The 18,370-nt window shown below is 41.1% G+C and overlaps 3 protein-coding genes across 3 annotated transcripts; 2 read left to right on the top strand and 1 right to left on the bottom strand.

Annotated features, from left to right (window-relative positions):
* Positions 1-1,052: 1,052 nt before the first annotated feature.
* vwa10.2 (von Willebrand factor A domain containing 10, tandem duplicate 2) lies at positions 1,053-11,138 on the bottom strand. The gene is made up of 18 exons (XM_085773309.1): positions 10,946-11,138; positions 7,444-7,633; positions 6,935-7,142; positions 6,079-6,164; positions 5,887-5,980; positions 5,302-5,430; positions 4,963-5,149; positions 4,631-4,800; positions 4,385-4,497; positions 4,141-4,257; positions 3,828-4,028; positions 3,603-3,738; positions 3,349-3,501; positions 3,171-3,263; positions 2,919-3,028; positions 2,394-2,558; positions 1,956-2,279; positions 1,053-1,847 (listed from the first exon to the last, which is right to left on the bottom strand). Exons 1-18 carry the CDS (start codon positions 11,056-11,058, stop codon positions 1,416-1,418), a joined length of 3,021 nt encoding a protein of 1,006 aa, XP_085629435.1. The 5' UTR covers positions 11,059-11,138; the 3' UTR covers positions 1,053-1,415.
* A 1,050-nt stretch (positions 11,139-12,188) lies between these two features.
* Positions 12,189-13,659, top strand: LOC146991476 (ecto-ADP-ribosyltransferase 4-like). Its single transcript, XM_085791456.1, has 3 exons — positions 12,189-12,254; positions 12,508-12,647; positions 12,762-13,659. Exon 3 carries the CDS (start codon positions 12,793-12,795, stop codon positions 13,657-13,659), a length of 867 nt encoding a protein of 288 aa, XP_085647582.1. The 5' UTR covers positions 12,189-12,254; positions 12,508-12,647; positions 12,762-12,792.
* A 786-nt stretch (positions 13,660-14,445) lies between these two features.
* Positions 14,446-15,839, top strand: LOC146991475 (ecto-ADP-ribosyltransferase 5-like). The gene is made up of 3 exons (XM_085791444.1): positions 14,446-14,599; positions 14,730-14,815; positions 14,920-15,839. The coding sequence occupies exons 2-3, from the start codon at positions 14,756-14,758 to the stop codon at positions 15,715-15,717; spliced, it is 858 nt and encodes a 285-aa protein (XP_085647570.1). The 5' UTR covers positions 14,446-14,599; positions 14,730-14,755; the 3' UTR covers positions 15,718-15,839.
* Positions 15,840-18,370: the final 2,531 nt, after the last annotated feature.

Below are 18,370 nucleotides of genomic sequence, written 5' to 3'. Positions count from 1 at the left end.
ATAATACCCTGGAAATATTCAAATTAAGAGTAGGCCTACATTTGAATGGATATTTGATTCTACAACCAAACCTTTTTTTTTTTTTTTTTACTGTGCCCTGTTCACAGCAGCTCAGGCCTCTGCCTCTGTGCCAGTACTCTGGCTGCCTGTAATACAGTGGCTGGCAGCAAGCTGATCCCAATGTATTTGGATCAGCTTTCTCCTGCTTTGCTGTTTTGCCATTTACTGTATTTGAATTAACAAGTAAAATATAGTCCACTCTCTATTTTTGTCTATCAGTGTATAAAGAATCTTAACATGCTGTGTTTGCAGGAACATGCAGTCAATATCTGTAATAACTGTAATAATATTTAAGTTTTTATTTTTATTACATTTTTTTACAAAACTGAATATTCATTACCTGAGTGTCCATATCGAGTTCCATTGGCGTCCAAAAAGTGGATGATCTCATTTTCATTTGCGTAAATATTTTCTGATACTCTAACCATCCTTTTTCTCTTGAGGCAATCACACTGTGGTTCCTCTACATCAACAGAAATATCCAGCTGTTGATCCAGTACGTCTATCACCACTTCACTTTGTTCTTGTGATGCCAGTGTGTTGAGACCCCCACTTAATACTGTAGCTTAGTGCTCGTGCGTGATTAACAACAGGAAACTGAGGGCAGGTTTGACAGAAGATACATACCACACTATATTTCTGTCTTTCTCTTGTGGCAGTGACACATGCTGTACAGGAATTGGACATATTTTTCTCATAAAAATGTTTTACCACATCCAGTTTTCGTGGTATGCACATATCATTGTCACAATGTATATGTTGACCTATGTGTGTGCTTTTGATCCTCCTCCCCTCTCTGAGTCAGACTGCTGTTGCTGTCGGTTGCTCTCCATGTACCTGTAACGTTCACCTAACCCTGGAAAGTAGCTTGGTTGGTATCATACAAATAAAACTGAATTGGAAATTGAACAGTGTAAACATGTCCCTAACAGATAATAATGAATGTCTGACTGTTTCTTTGCAAGGATGCTGAAAAGAATGGAACTCAGTCTATTGTTCATCACTGTTTATCAAAGAAACCATGAGACCAGCCGGTGAAGCAAAGTCACCAAAAAGCATACTTCTGTAGAAATCCTATTCCCCCCTCACTACAACTGTGTGTCCAAAATTTCCCATCAAGTTTCACATAAGAGGAAATGTAAAGTAAGTAAAGTAAAAGAAATGGAAACTACTTTGTATTATTATTTGTAAGAGAGAAGTTCAATATCACAACACACCAAAAGGAATAAAAATTGTACAAAAGTTACTGCAATTTTTCATACATCCAAATCACAAAGACAGGAAATGAATCTATCCTCTTAAAGCAGAGATGATAAGTTGTGTGCTGTATTTAAAGTGCGATTTACATCTGTCTTTTACTTCCAGAGGAGAGAAGCTACAACACTGATCCAGAGACAGCGTGATATGCTCAAAGTGAGCCCTCCAGTGGACGTTGTGTTAGTTGCAGTTGTAGTCACAGGTGCAGCTGTGGTAGATTCTCTGGCCTGTCCCGTACACGTCCCCACGTTTCCTACTCTGTCCACCATAGCGAGCTCTACGTTCTGTGAACAGCAGGAGGCGCTGTAGGTAGCCACCGTGATGTTCTCGCCCTCAGCTCCAGCCACTGTGCTGGTGTTGAGGGTGCCGTTCCCTTGGCGGATGGTGACGCTTTCAATGCCAGTCCCGTTGACGCCATCGGTGAGGTTAGCAATGAATTCCCACTGGGAGGAAGCACAGAGTGATGAAGAGGAGGAACAGACGGCTGATGTACTGACCACCTGGCACACGGGCCGGGTGAAATCTGTCACCTAGACACAAACGGAGGTTGGAGAGATGAAAAAAATGTAACAGGAATTACATTAAATCGAAAATGTTGATTAAAAACCTTTATCATCAAATCCTGTCTTTTCTGTTACCTTGGCAGCCACAGAAAACCTGAGCACAGCGTAGTTGATGTCAGTGGCAGCTGCATTTTCTGCCTCAATGGTCAGGGTTACGTCTGTTCCTGATGCCGCAGTGGACGGTACAGTTAAGGTCACAGTGCCGTTGGCTGTGCCTCCACTTCCTGTCTCTATGGTGACAGTGCTGGGGGAAGCGGAGGTGTAGCTGCGGTCATTGTTGGCTCGTAAGGTAAACGTCCCGGTTGCAGAGTCGTTGACGACCCCGTTGGTGGTTGTGGCGATGGTGAAAGGGATGGAGATGGTGGAGCCGGGTTCTGCACTGGTGTTGTTTCCTTGAGACTGTACAAGCAGAGGGAGAGGGGGTAGGAAAGTAAAACAGAAATATGAGGTTCGAAGGGATTAACAGTTCTTTCTGCTTCACTGAGGCAGACAACAGAATCCGAGTGTGCTCACAGTTACGGAGATGCTGGAGGTCTTGATCTGTGTGGAGGCCTGTCTCTGGAAGCTGCTCGGTGTAGATCTGGAGCTGGAGCTGCCGTCCTCTCCTTTCAGGCGGACCACAAAGTCACCTGCTGGGACCTCAGTGAATGTCACCAGGAAGTTGCCGCTTCCCATCGCCTATGAAGCACGTGTGGAGCACGAATTGTTAACGAGTGGAACGTAACATGGAACAATTTTCTCTTTTTTGAACTCCATCTCCAACTGCTACCCTCTGTCTTTCTTTGTGTCCAATTCATTTGCTGTATGGAGACAGTTTTAGAGACATAAAACCTCCTGCAGCCAGGAGTCACCAACTTGCCTTCAGCTTTGTTTTAGTCACAGGATTTTAAAAATATTCCATTATTAAAGATGTGAATGTCAGTTGCCAGGAGGCAAAGTGATATCATCCACACCTAATAACTGCATTTAACGGTGAAAATATTTTCCATTATTGGTGAAAAAAAAATAAAAGTTTATCAAGTGGAACATCCAACTTGCCTGTACTGATCCGTTGACCACGGTTGGCCCTGAGCTGTCAAACAGAGTGACCTCTGTGAGCTTTACTGCGTCACTCCCTGTCACAGAGACCAAGAGGCTGGCATTTCCACCTGCAATTGAGACAAGAAAAGCTTGAGGTGTATCATAGTATATCATCACACAGATTAAGAAGATAATCTGCTATATGATGATGACTGTTTCAAAATGCAGGAGGAAACATAAATGAATAGGAAATGATAAAAGTGGTCTGACCTGAGAGAGGTCGACCCTCCTTAAGACTGAAATCCCCGTGGGCTCCTTCAAACGCCTCCACAAGGTTAAAAATGAAGTTCACTGAACTTTGACCTGTACACACACACAAATAAAAACAGACTTACAACTGCAGCCAAACAGCCAAACGCAGCCTAACCCATTAAATAACATGACCGACCTGTGACCTTAACAGAGTAGGGACTATTGGAGTAGACGCTGATTTGCCAGGATCCTGTTTGATTGTCAGTGTTGAGGCTTAAACGACGCAGGTTTCCTGCTGTGGTTAGAGATGCCAGAGCACCACTGGACTCGCTGGAGCTCTGAGATACACCTGGAGGAAACGCCAACATGTTACCACTGACATTGCTTATAGTACAAAAACGAAAGATCTTTTTGATCTGGTAGATGGAACAACATTAGCAATAATGACACCTGTGGGGCTGGTGAGACTGAATGAGAGAGAGGAGGCTCCGGTGACGTACACTGTCATGTTCCTTAACGAACCATCAACAGTGAAAGTAAAGTTATCAGGAGCCCCAGGATTCTTCACTACCTGGAAAACTGTCACCTGAAAAATGAAGGAACAGAGGCCTCACATTTGTACATACATATATGGTACGACATCATCCTCAGTCAGCTGTTGATTCATTGTCTTACCACAGCACTGGCTGATGAATCCTCTATAACCGTTGTAGCAACAGAGAGATCAGACTTTGTGACCTCAATGGCTTGACCTCCAGAGGCTCGGGCCAGGTCCCGGTACAGCTGGGCGTCCGACTGGCTCATTGCACGTGGACCTGCACCTTGTATGCTTCGGCGCCGTCTACTCGCCCGGACATCAGTCAACATGAATGTTACCTAAATTTGGAGGAAAAAAAACTTGTGATATGATACATAAGCCCACTATTTTTTTTATCCTTTTGATTTTTTTCCCCCCGTTGGATGAAGGATGATAAAATGTAACACTTACCACAGTCTTTCTGCTCTCTATGAGGGCAGTGATGGTGCTTTTCAGATAAGCATCTTTAGCTGGAGCGTCAGTGAAAACAAAGATTTCAGAGGAGGGTGGAGCTGCAGTCAGGGCAAGCTGTCAATCATACACAGATCAAGATAAACTGTAAAAATACACTTTGCATATGTCTCTCAATCACAATTTTAACTGTATCATGACAACATGTAATTATTGCAGAACAGCAGTAACTTGTTGTCAATACCTGCAGGCCAGATAAGCACAACTCTGGGACGTCTCCTCCTCCATTTGCAGACAGTTTGTTGATGCTGTCTTTAAACACATCTGCATTTGCTGTCATAACCAGAGGTCCAAAGCCTGGACATAGAAAAGACAAGTGAGGCCACACATTTAATTAAAAATTTCACTGTGCGTCGCTATTAGGAGACAGAGACGACAGAGAGAGACTTCTCTGTACTGAACTACAAATCTGTCTTTGTGAGTCCCCCACCTGGGTCATTGAAAGGTACCAGTATGTAGGCAGAGGGCTCCTGCTGGGTTCCCCTCTTACTGTCGATGATTTCGAAGGACACTCTCTTGGCTTCGGCGATGTCATCACCCATACTTCCTGTGGTGTCAATGACAAAGCACAGCACGGAGGACTGGGAGAGGCCCATCAGTCTGGAGGGACAGGAGAGAGGCGTAAAAAAAGGTGGGATAAGACATCACTACCTTTTTTTATGTTGTTAATGAGTGTTTTTATGTCCTTTACATGCTATAATGCTATATGCTTTTATTTTTCTTGTATTAAGTCAGAGTTGTCCAGATGAAGGTGACCCATACCGCAGGAAGTTCTTGTCTCCGACAGCAACTCTGACGTCCTCCAGTAGCTCAATAGTAGCATTCACAGCCAAATCTGCTGCTTTGTGATGAAGCGAGCCGTGACTTGACCCAATGTCATCCTTTGAGATTCCTCCCACTGGGTCACGTTTGCTTGTCTGGTCAAAAAACCCACCGTGGCTGCATTTACCTGACAGAGCATACTAATATTTGTAGATATTCACAAAACGCTTTGTTTGTGGGTGATATCAAGTTTGCACACATTTTTACACACACAAGCATTCAGTAAATCAGTCCCTTAAAGTATGAAACAACATAAATGCAGACAACTCCCTTGGTTACCTTCAGGTTTTTCTGAGGAGAAGATGTTAAAGTAGCCTGAGGTGAGAAGCCCCTGCTGCAGCAGGTCAGGCAGGAGGTTGTCAGCACAGTCCTCTCCTGTACAGTTTCTACAGGTTGGTGTGTTCACGTCTGCAGCAAGTGTAGTGAGTAAAACAGAGGGAAACATAATGCACACGCATAATGGCATGGGTACTTGCAAATGTAGGATAATAACTGAAACAAAAGATTTTGAAAAAGTTTTGCCCTGCACATTACATCACTTGGAGACAGTGAGAAATTTGTCTGTATGTAAATATAGCCTTGTGTGAATAAACAGTATTCAATGGTTAATTTGACTGAATACCAAACTATGGGCCTGTGTGCTGAATGAAGTGTGGTAAAAAACAACTTTGATGTGTGGGGTTGTGTGTGCATGTATGAAGCCATGTGAGTCATAGTAGGATGGATGTTTGTTGACTGAAAAGACAGATAAGGTGACAGTGTCCCTTGTGTTACCTTTCACTGGAGCGCAGAGACATTCTCAAAACATATATTTTGTGAACAAGAGTTGCTGTTGAAACCGTGACTCCTACGTGACTATCCTACCTGCCAGGTTCTCAAGAGGCTGGTCTGGTTTGATCAGAGTGCTGTAAGGAGCATTGCTCCCCAGCTCCACCCAGTTACTGTGGCTGTAGAAGTCCTTGACATATAGAATATGAAATAGCATCACTATTACCGTATTTAATGTTTTACTATTCGGTCAAAATAAATTCCCAACAGAATAACCATCAAGCTAACCTGTAAGGTGTGACAGACTCCTCCAAGAGTCCATCTCCCAGCAACAAAGTTCTCCAGCTTCACACTGGCCTTCACAGCAGCAACACCTCAACAGCAGAACAGCACAGAAAGAATTAAAGGCTGCATTAGGCAAGATGCAAATAGACCATGGTCTAAACTTGAAAGACAGTGTGTTGCTGGTATGAAAACCATGGGAAGAAGCAAAATGCCAACTGTGTCCTGAATAGCAATGATGAATTGATCCATCCTAACCATAAATCATTTGGGTTTAAGTTTAAGCTGTTACAAAAAAATACCTATTTTTACATTTGGCATCATGAGTTGGAAACAGAATTTGTGGTTTATTGTCCAATTTAAAAATTGGCTGTTAAGAAGTCAATTTAACATTAAATATATATATTTTATCCAGTTTAACTTTTTTCTTTTTTTTAGCATGTTTGCCTTTAGCCTGTTCTTGCAGTCAGTCATCAGGGAGTTCCTCTTTCTAAAAAGGTGAATAATTCTAAGAATGAATCGAAATTTGTTTGACCGGTTGCTCATCCAATCAACTACAGGAGATATTTGTAGTCATGCACAGGACGGGAAGGATAATTACATAATTAGCGGTTTGGATGTTTTTGAGGATGTTTGTTTGATATTGTTTTTGTTCTAAGACTCTTCATCACTGAGTAATGGCATTTACTCCCTGGCTACGTAACAAGCTCTGAGTCCATTGTGTCATTGCCTCAATAGTGTGCAATGCATTTGGGAGGTAGAACTTCTGAAGAAAATATTATTTTTGGATTAGCTGCTGAGTCAGTTTTTCTCCATTATCATGAGCTCCACCTTTAAGATAGAAGCAATGTTTGATGTGCACCTGCTGTGATGATATCCCGTCCTCCCTTAAAGGTCTCATCATCAAAATGGTGCTCCTCACTCAGGGCGTACACCACGTCCACCTTTGCGTTGCTGAAGTACATATTAGCAATTGCAGTTTGGAACAGGACACTGGAGAGGAGAGATGTCGAAGTACCTGTAACGGCACAGGCCCTTTGTACCATGTCAGCAGACAGGTTGTCATCAATCTGGAGACAAAGAGATGTGGTAGTGGAATAAACATTTAAAATACAAACACCGTACTCTCATGTCCTTGTCTCAAGGAGAAAAAAAAAACTCCACTCAATGTGAGCACAAAATACAAATATAGCTTCTATAATGCCAGTTTCTATTTAAAAAATTCAGTCATGATTGATGCACTTATTTACATTTTTCAACTTTATTTTGATGATGACTAATAATATAGAAACGCTGTCCCCAATTCACAGAAGAGAAGAGAATTACAAAAATGTGCAATCTGTCTAGCTTCAGTGAGAAAATACAACTTACAGTCAGGCTGATGTCCCGTCCCTCAGAAGTAGCGATATCTCGGCAGACCTCAGCCGTCTTTCTGAGGACTGCCCGTTGGGTGATGTCACGGTGTGTGGTTGAATTCCCATCAAATGTAAAGAGTGGCTGGAAGCATTGAATGAGGCCCAGCACAGAGAGGACCACCACCATCAGGAGCATGCCTGTCTGCCTAGCAGCCATGATGGATGAAGAGGATGACCTGTCAACACTGTCCTTGGTCCTTTATCTGCCTCTTTGAACACTTTCCTTGACCTTTTTCTCACCGTCTGTAAAGATATTTCCACACATCAACTCAACAAGTGGAGCAATTCTGGTGAGTTAATTTCTCCACTTTGTGCAATAATACCACAAAAAACAGGAAATAATGTAGTCAAGCCCAGACAAGTTTGTGAATAAACCGGTGCATTAGGCAACAAGTGGCAAATGAAACCTGAGAAATAAAGAGAAAGAAAAAAAGTCAGACCAGAAAAACAAGTGGGGGAGAAGTAACTGGACAGAACATTAAAGGTGTACAGAAAAGAAAATTGAATTTGAGCCCACTCTGGGTCATAAAATTAGTGTAATAACTCATCTATCAGACGATGTAGGCCAAACTTTGTGCAAAATTCTATTTTTGAGTAAATCCGTGATGAAAGTGTGTATTTTAGTGTAGTTTTTTTTTCGTATTGGATAATGCAGGCGCACGGATTATACGTCAGCCTGTACACGATTCACTAGCCACTGATATTGGATCCGTAATCCGTCATTCAAACGTCTGAGACACGCACACACACATGGAGCTCGGGCTCGCCCCAAACTTTGAATATCCCGCCCGCTCGATAACGACCAATCAAATTCATTTTCCTTACTCGGGTAAACTCGTGTTGCAGCTCGTGACAACTCGGCGCGACAAACGGGACAAACGGCCATTTCTGTACACCTTTAAACAAACAGATAACAATAATGCTTCTAGATATCTGGATATTCACTGTACTGAAATATCACTCTAAAGTGGTGAAATAGGTGTAAGATTGCTACCAATACAGTTAATAACAAACAGAGAATACTAATTAACTTTACACACTCTTACCTTATTCAGATGTTGGAACTGCTCCAGTCTCACTCTATCAGAACACCCTGTGTACACTAAGTAGATTATATTGTGTCTAGATCTACACGTTTCCTGCGTGTTATCTCCACACTATGGGTGTGTGTTCTGAGAGACAGTGTGTATGCCCTCATTCCTCCTTATACTTAAAGTCCATCTCGAATGATTGAGCGGATGAATAGAATTCCACACAAGAACTCCCACACGCCCCTCTTTTTTTCTTTTTTTTTTGCATGGGTACATGTTTGAGTAAGAAAATAGGTAGGAGTGTACTTTTAACTGTGCGTAATATATCATATTAGCATTTTTTTTTTTAACAATCCCATTTGATATATATTTTTCCCCTGAACCTGAACCAAAAAATATGATTAACCATCTTTTTGTGCAAGGGAGGGAGAAGGAGTTTGGAACATATTAGATATAACCAAGTCAGCTGTATCCCTCTGCTTCCAGTCTTTCACCCCATATAGACATATAAAGATATACTGTGTATAACAGACATGAGATCAACATTGATCTTCAGTCTCAGAAAGAGCAAGAAAGCATATTTCTCACAGAAAACATACAAATGCCTTAAGTTCCATAACTAAAACCAGGATCTTTGTCTATAAGAGGAGGTGATATTACTACTTTTTACCTCAGTCAAATGTGATGACCTGTATAAGCTGTTAAGTGTTGATTGAGCATTTAAGATATAAACATATACTCTTGAACTATTGTCTTTGATGAATACCTGCACATCATCTCAAAGGGACACGCCTCCAAAAGGGATGTATGTATCTATATTCATTAATACTGTTTTGTCATAACAATGGAAGTGGGGATGATCTCGACTCGTGCAACATACCTGATCTATTTTCTTTGGCATCATCAGCTCAATGTAGAAATGAAGCACACTGTTCAAACAGATCTGCACTGACAAGAAAGTGTGATTCAACAGAAGAGAGAGAGATGACAAAGAGCATAACTGATTCCATGGAAAAACATATTTCAAATTTATTTCACAAATCTGTGGGTTCTGACTCAACATGGTGAAAGAAACTTCCCCAGCGTGTAGAAAATTGTTCTGTATCAACTATTGTGCAGTGGTGAGGCATGTTTAATACCACTTGTTAATGTAAATAATGCATCATTGTTCATAGAATAGCTTTGCGAAAAGATTAGAAATAATCACACCACATTACAAATACAGCCATGTATCTCCGTCTATAATAAAGACACTGTACTACATATATATTTTTGTAACTATACAAACTTACAAATTGCTCATATATACACTATACAATACGTATGTTTTCAGTTGTAGTAATCTGGACAATCCACATCCACATTCAATGCACAGTGTACATGTACAATATACTGATATTGTATTCCTGTACAGAATTGTTCACTTTGTGTACTAGACTGTACATACTTTTTACAAATACATTCAATTACAGATAGAATATCTATACAGAATTAATCATTTCTTGTTTATATTGTACACTGCAGAAATGTAGATATTTTTCTTACAAATACTGCTCTTTTTTTTTTTTTTTGCTTTATGCCTATTACTGTATCTGTTCTGTTTTCCTTCACTGTTGTCTGCTGCTGTAAAGTTCCCCATTGTAGGAGAAACAAAGGATAATATTATCTTATCTTAGAGAAATAACACTATGAAAATGAGATACATGACAACAAAAACTTGCAGCAAACCAAATCAAAGATAAGACTCTTGAAAATGCCTACATGTCATCTGAAGCTTATCTTACATGTTTACGTGCACAATAGCACCAGTGGATTGCCAATCTGTGGGGTGATGCAGTGCCACTAAAATCCTGCTCAACAGCATGTTTGAGTCCAACCCTTGTTTGACACATTCAGCGTATGAGTAATTGTGCACAAATTTAAACAACAGACAATAAGAAGATAAACCTCCCTCTGTTCACAGCTGTGGCACTGAAGTGGCTGACATACTTTCACTGCTACACTCAATAAGGCTGCTGACAGTAAAGCTGTTGATTTTTCAACAGTGTCAAACTATATCAACTAGTGGTTGTGCAATTTCACAGAGGAATGTGTGTGTATGATAAAGTTGTAGAGTAACATTCTTGTTATCAGTACACTGTGAGTAGTGTGTGCAAAGTTGGCCGAGCAAGTGGATCGTCAAGCATTCATGTTAAATGATGCTTTGACCAATCATCAGACGGTGCAGAGGACACCCAGGTGTGGTCATTAATGCACAGGGCCCTACTCTCACCTAAGCAAAGAGCATATACCAGCTGGGTTGGGCTGGCCTTATATTCACATTTCATCTGCTTAGGCTGGCCCAACTGGCTTGACAGACAGCAACAAAGTTATTTGAATTTAGGTATCCCAAATTACTCTACTGATATACGGTACCTGTTCGTTCACCTGATTTGATGGTCATATAAGGCTGGTGGTAGCAGCGGATGCAGGGACAACCCAAACGCAGAAACACAGGCAGGCAGGCGCAGTGAAATGGTTTTTAAGGTGAAACGGATCATGAATACTAAAGCTTACAAACAGATGGGTAGGTGGGTGGATGGGCAGTGCTGGCAAGGGTGATGAGGGAACTGGGACGAGGTATGTGAGTGCAAAGCTTAGGAGATTGAAAATGGAAAACAGGTGAGCAGGTGCATGTGCAGAGTCAGACAGGATGAAAGTATGGGGACATCTAGTGGACAGATGTAGAGTGGCAGTGGCAAATAAAGGTCAGTGACAGGAATAATAAGAGCGTATAGCTGGTCCAGAGGGGTAATCAACAGAGCCCAGAGATGAACCATGACACTACAACCATCAATGTAACATCTAACAGTAATATTTATGATTTATCTATGATTTATGCAAAACATTGACAAATTGTATCAAACCTATAACCAAATACATCACTCACTTTCTTAGTATTAGCTTGCCAAAAATACAACAAAAGTTATTGTTTTTTTGTTCTCAAAGAAAATGATCTATTAATATTTTCAAGCATGTCTGATATGTTTTAGCAGTTTTATTCCTCGAAAGGTGTCTCTGCTAAGTAACTTGTACTAAGGCATGTGACCTCACAGTCCCTCAAAATGTGAATGACTTCAGTTGTCAGCTGATTCTTTTTGATTTATCTGTTTCAACATGATATCTGTATAGCAAAGTGATAGTTGAGACCATGTAGTTTTGGGCAGTTTTTTGCTGTGCACCTGCAGTTTGAGTGAAGTTTGATCTGGAATTTAGTATAAAGCAGGCGAATGAGTAAAACACGCACAGACGTACGCACGCACGCACACACACACACACACACACACACACACACACACACACACACACACACACTTGTAACTTGATAACTTTGTTTTTACCTGAGGAAGTCACCATACAGGATGTGCTGCCACCTCCCTCTTGCAATGCAAACAGTGATATGACCGAGTGTTTATGAAATAAGCTTTTGTTTACACATGACAAATAAGCACACAGAGAGGAGAATTATAGAAAACTGACCTACTGAAATGTAATAATTTCTTCTGTTTTAAACATTAAATGCTGTTTATATACAGACATGTAAAGATACGTAAGTCGGCTTGGGCACCTTTGAGCAGGTGTGCACGAACATTTGGGCCGTGTGGTTGTACCTGTAAATCCTGGGACTTCCATGATGACAAGACATCTACAATCAAGGAATAACATGCTGTTACTGAAAGCACTTTCCAGAGGAAAGGTAAGCCCAAACGCTCAGATTTTATATTTTGTTAGGAACGAATTTGAGGATGTTTGCTGAAGGATCTGACAAGGAGGGAAAAGTCTGTAGTTCCTGATTCCTGAAACAGCCACAGTTTTTTAACCTGCAGGTTTAAAACATACAAACAGCAAGAATGTGGATGCAGGTAGAACAATAATTATAAAATACATGACAATAACCATGCTATTGAAGAGTTACTAATTTTCTGTTCAATACTTTTGTTTCCATCTAGATATGAAGTTGGGCAAAAGATGAGCATGTGGGCTGAACCCACTAAGAAGCTGGGTGGCTCTCTGTGTATTCCTGGCAGTGGTGCTCCTATTGTGTCACGATCTACTGCTAATAATCTGGTGGCCTCAGAGACCTGCTGAGGTGGGATGACAGTTCTGTCTTTTAGATGACATGACATTTTCTGTCAATATAACATGCCTCTATAGCTGTTGATTCTGCTAATTAGAATGTTTTTTTTTCTACCCACACCTGCAGAGAACAAAGACTGAGGGTTTACCGATAGGCTATGTCAACAGATTCCATTGATGACATGTATGACGGATGCCGGTCTGAAGCAGCCTGTGTGATTGACCTGTTTGGTGTGTTCGAGTGGCACTTCAACAGAGATTTCAGTTTTTCCTGGGCTTTGGCTGAAGGAGATGCAAAGAAACCCAGACACGAGTTCCTAAAAGAAGAACATGCTATTGTCATTTTTATTTACACAAAGCTGAAACACATTCAACGGGATTTCAACAAAGCAGTGAAAACAGGGAAGCACAAATACAGCACATATGGATTCAAGTACCACTATTTCTACTTTTACCTGACGGATGCCATTCAAGTTCTGCACAAAAATCAGCCATTATGCAGAACCACCTATCACAGGACATGGATACACTTTAACCGCAATGTCGTTGACACAAAAATGCGTTTTGGCGCCTTCACTTTGGCAGCTTCAAATAAGCCGTCCTTCAATTTTAATGGCAACGTCTCTTGTTTTGAGATCTACACATGCTTCGGTGCTGATGTGACGTATTACTCTGCTATAAACCAAATGGGACAGGTGCTGATACCTCCCTATGAGGTTTTCCATGTTACTGATGTCCTGACAAATGACCCACAGTGCAGTGTGGTTTACAAGCTAGAGAGCACCAAAACACCACGGAGAGATTTGAACTGCAAACTGATCCAGAAACAATTACAAAACTATTATGGAGCTGTTTCAACACACTGGTATACAAGCAGTGTGGGGCTGAGGATGTTAGTGTACCTACTGATGGTTATAGTTTCTTTAGTTCTTATAAAGAGTGGTCAGATGTGTTACGTAACTGCAGTGATTGGTGCTCTGCTGCTGTTCATTGTCATAGTGACCATGATGAGAATTAGTCAATGAATGGCATAGTATTAAATACATCATATGGAACCTCTTTATCTGCATTTTTTTTTTTTTTTAACCTTTTAACTATTTTCCTATTGTGAAGTTCGGAGAGCAGGTTTAGAGAGTTTTACAAAAATAAACCGAGATAACGGAAAGGGGGAAGAGGGGCAGAACAGGACCGATGCGGACGGAACACGGAGCTTGGGGCAGAAGCAGGAAGAAGGTCCGAGACGAGACAGGGAAACAGGCGGAGCGTGGCAAACGGTAACAGGCAGTAATATCAGGGCTGCAGGGAGAGAGGGAGATAAACAACAGGTGAAAACCCAGGGAAACATCCGAGGAAAATGCGAAAAGAGAGAGAGAGAGAGAGAGAGAAGTTACCACTCGTGGATTTACAACGGACTGGCGGAGAGGGGAGGGACCGGTCTGCAGGTGGTGGGAGTGGCAATCAGTGAAGATGAGCTGCAGGTGTGTGGGGAGAAACACGGATACACATCCACACAGACAACAGGTACAGAAGCAGGGGAGAGGAAAAATCAAAACCCTAAAACCTATATTTGAATAACACTGGACACTACTGGACACTAAGGCAAAGGGTCACTGAAGCATGTGTGAAAAATGTGATGCATGTAAATTGAGTTTTATGGTAAACTTCAATGTTTATGAGTCATATAGGGACAAACAATATGTCATAGATTACAGAGAGGAAATACTAAGTGTGTGTTCATGCTTTCACACAGTTTGGTTTGACAGTGCAAAAATCTTCCTTATAGACTGTATGCATTCCCCAACGCATAGACCTGCTGTATTCATTACAATCAGAGGAGTGTGGTTGGCATGTGATGTCCTACTGAGGGTTTCACCCCCTGATTGAAATGACCTGCAGCTGGTGAAAGACAATCAGGAGCTCAGAACAGGTATCACTACCATGACAGCAAGAGGGAGTTGAACTGTGGTGAGTGAATACAAGTCCTTATTTATTCTCTTGATATCCCTTGTGTTTGATCAAACTTGAAGTGCTTGCCTTTGACCCTTTGTCTTGCTTTCAAAACCCATGTTTACTGAAAGATGTATTTAATATGCAGGTTTCTATGCTGATGGGAAAACAGCCATGGTGGGAGTTTGGACAGCAGTGCTACTGACTTACAGCATGTCTATGGGGTTTGCACAGGTAGTGTCTGAAGTGGTTTGTGACTTGCTTCAGGGTGATATTTAGTGATAAGATTACCACCATATATATTTAAGTTTTCCCACACTGTTTCAATTATTTTGTAGAACTCTGGAGAATCTGGGTTAAAAGGTCAAGTTCCACTGGATCTGGCCCCAAATGCTGTTGATGACATGTACACTGGCTGCAAAGACAAGATGGACAACAGAGTGAAGAAGCAGTACCTCCCAAATGAGAAAAACCAATACAAAAATTTCACGTTGGCCTGGGGTGAAGCAGAAAAATATTATAACAAAAAATGGAAGCGTAGAAAAGGGAAGAGACCTTCCACTGCACTGGGGAAAGAACAGATCATGGCCATTTATGTTTACACCCTTGACAAACCAAATGTATATCTTGATTTCAATACAGCAGTTCGCACCCAGAGATCTCTGTATGCAACTGTATTCAAGTATCACACTCTTCACTATTTCCTGACTGATGCCCTTCAAACTCTCAACTCTCGAAAACCTGAAGGGGAAAGATGTGTGACAGGCTACCGTCGAGTCAACAGCTCCTTTAGACAAGATGTTCTCAATAAGAAGATTCGCTTTGGCTCTTTTACCTCCAGCTCAATGGGCAACTACCCCAGACCTGACAGATTTGGGGACAAGTCGTGCTTTGAGATTTTTACATGTTTTGGAGCAGACATCTCACTGTACTCTAAGGTTGGAGAGTCAGAGAGAGAAGTGCTGATCCCTCCTTATGAAGTCTTCAAAGTCACAAGGATAGAGAGGAGATCTGTCCAGCAGAATTTGCCATGTGAGGTGGTCTATAAAGTGAAGAGTACAGGCATTCTTTCTTATTTGAACTGTGCTCTTTTCAGCAACGACCAAACTCACAAAACATGCAAAATAATAGATTAGGACATTCACTAATGAATAACTTGAGAGCAGAGGTGTGGAGCTTGTAGCTACTGTGCAGCCAGTGTGAATGAATGAACTCACAGTGGAGACTTAATCAGTTACCATGGCTCTGTATAGGATGTTACATTGATTTACAACTCAACATAGAGACAGTGCATCAAGCAACAATTTAAAAAAAAAAAAAAGGGGGGGGGGGGGGAGCCTTATGTAGCATCTGCAAAACATGTTGTTCTGATGTCTGCTTTCATAAAACCATGAATAAATACATTAACAATATAGTTAAGCATTTAAATGGTCTTAGACTTTTATTGTACCAAAGTGTTCCAGAAAATAGAAATAAAACATCCTGGTTTTTCACAAACTGTGCATATTTGTCTTATGTGTTCAAATGTTGTTTTGCATGAAATATGAAATGTTTTTTTGTTCTCTGAATCGGCTACATTCAAAACCATCTCGCACCATAAGTGTGACTTCCCTTCATTTTAACACCCACTTACTGTGAAAGTCAATTTTACCCTCTCAGTCACTGAATAATAAGTTTAAGATAATTTACATAGCACTTTCAGAACACAGCAAGAACATTCACAAAGATACACAAGGGTTGTTCCTGGAAATTAGGAGAAAGACAGTAAATAATGAAATCATGGGTGGTATACCACTGATCACTACTGAGGTATTGTTACAATGATGTTTGTAGAACACAGCAGAATCAGGGTTAAAGGTCAAGTTCCACTGGATCTGGCTCCAGATGCTATTGATGACATGTACACTGACTGCAATGACAAACTGGTCTACACACAGATTTTAGTAGTCAAATGCAGTTTGAATCCAGGGATCTGTTCACACAACCACATTCAGGTATCATGTGTGTTTTGTTTTTGAATAGCCTGTTGGGTCAAATGATTCCCTTTACATGGGCCTTGCTTCTGTTGATGACATACAGCTGCATCTCAATAAATACCATGGAAAAGTTAATTATCTTCGGTGGTTCAATTCAAATAGTGAAACTAATACATCTCATGGATTCATGACATGAAGGATGAAATATTTTCATGTCTTTATCTCTTTGTAAACCCAAAATTCAGTATTTTTAAAAAATTGAATATTACATATCAGACCAATTAAAAAAAGATTGTTAATGCAGAATTGTTGGTCTTCTGGAAAGTATGTCCATTTGTATGCACTCAATACTTGGTTGGGGCTCCTTTTGCTTGAATTACTGCATCGATTTGACGTGGCATGGAGGCAAACAGCCTGTGGCACTGCTGAGGTGATATGGAAGCCCAGGTTACTTTAATAGCGGCCTCCAGCTTGTCTGCATTTTTGGATCTAGTGTGTGTCATCTTCCTCTTGATAGTACCCCATAGATTCTTGATGGGGTTGAGGTCCGGCGAGTTTGCTGGTCAGTCAAGCACAGTAACATCATGGTCAGCAGCTTTTGGTACTTTTGGCAGTTTGGGCAGGTGCCAAATCCAGCTGGAAAATTAAATCAGCATCAACATAAAGCGCGTCAGCAGAAGAAAGCATGAAGTGCTCTAACATTTCCAAACGGCTGCACTGACTTTGGATTTCAGAAAACACAGTGGACCAACACCAGCAGATGATGTTGCACCCTAAAATACCACTGACTGTGGGAACTTTTACACTGGACTTCAAGCAACTTGGAATCTGTGCCTCTCCACCATTTCTTGTCTGTATACAACATCTATTGCACATCTGCCCATCCTGGGTGAGGGATCCCTCCTCTGTTGCTCATCCTGAGGTTTCTCCAATTTTTCACCTGTTAACACAGTTTCCGGGAGTTTTTCCTCAGTCAACGTGAGGGTCTAAGGACAGAGGATGTTGTCATGATTCTGTGTAAAACCCCTTTGAGACAAACTGACCGTGTCTCTGGTTCAGGAATGGCTTGACACACTAGACCCAAAAATGCAGACAAGCTGAAGGCCGTTATCAAAGCAACTTGGGCTTCCATATCACCCCAGCAGTGCCACAGTCTGTTTGCCTCCATGCCACGCCAAAATGATACAGTAATTCAAGCAAAAGGAGCCAATTCTGCAGTAACAATCATTCTTTAATTGGTCTGATGAAATATATGAGATACTGAATTTGGGGTTTTCATTAAATGTAAGCCATAATCATTACAATTTAACAAAATAAAGACATGGACATTTCAGTGTGTGTGTGTGTGTCATGGATGGATCTATATCAGGTATTAGTTTCACCTTTTGAATTGAACTGAAGTAAATTAACTTTTCCATGATATTCTAATTTATTGAGATGCACCTGTACATATTTTCATTTTGGCTCTTTTGCTTTCAGTTGAATTTATTGTAACTCTGACACTGGCAGATTTGCTTTGAATGTTCTGATCAAATGTTTTGCTGAATCCTTAGCTTGCAGACTAGCAAAGAAAAACCCTTGTGTTTTGCCTTTTATGGTCATGTTTATCTTGTAAAACTGTCTCTTCCTTATTACATGCATAATGAGCTGTCTTATCATACAGCCCTACTTCCCCAACTGCTCACTATAGTGTAACCTCTATGTCAGTGAGGACTGAGGGGACAGGCTAGGTTGTCTCACTGAGACTCTGGTCCATAAACTGTCTCAGGTTATTTTTTGTAACATCAACAACAGGTGTCTACTCTGGTGAAAG

The sequence above is a fragment of the Trachurus japonicus genome, chromosome 1 (assembly GCF_045865225.1).
Source record: "Trachurus japonicus isolate A0001 chromosome 1, Traja_1.0".
NCBI lineage: Eukaryota > Metazoa > Chordata > Actinopteri > Carangiformes > Carangidae > Trachurus > Trachurus japonicus.
Note: the sequence above shows the minus strand (reverse complement) of the source record. Positions and strands in the feature narration are given on the sequence as shown.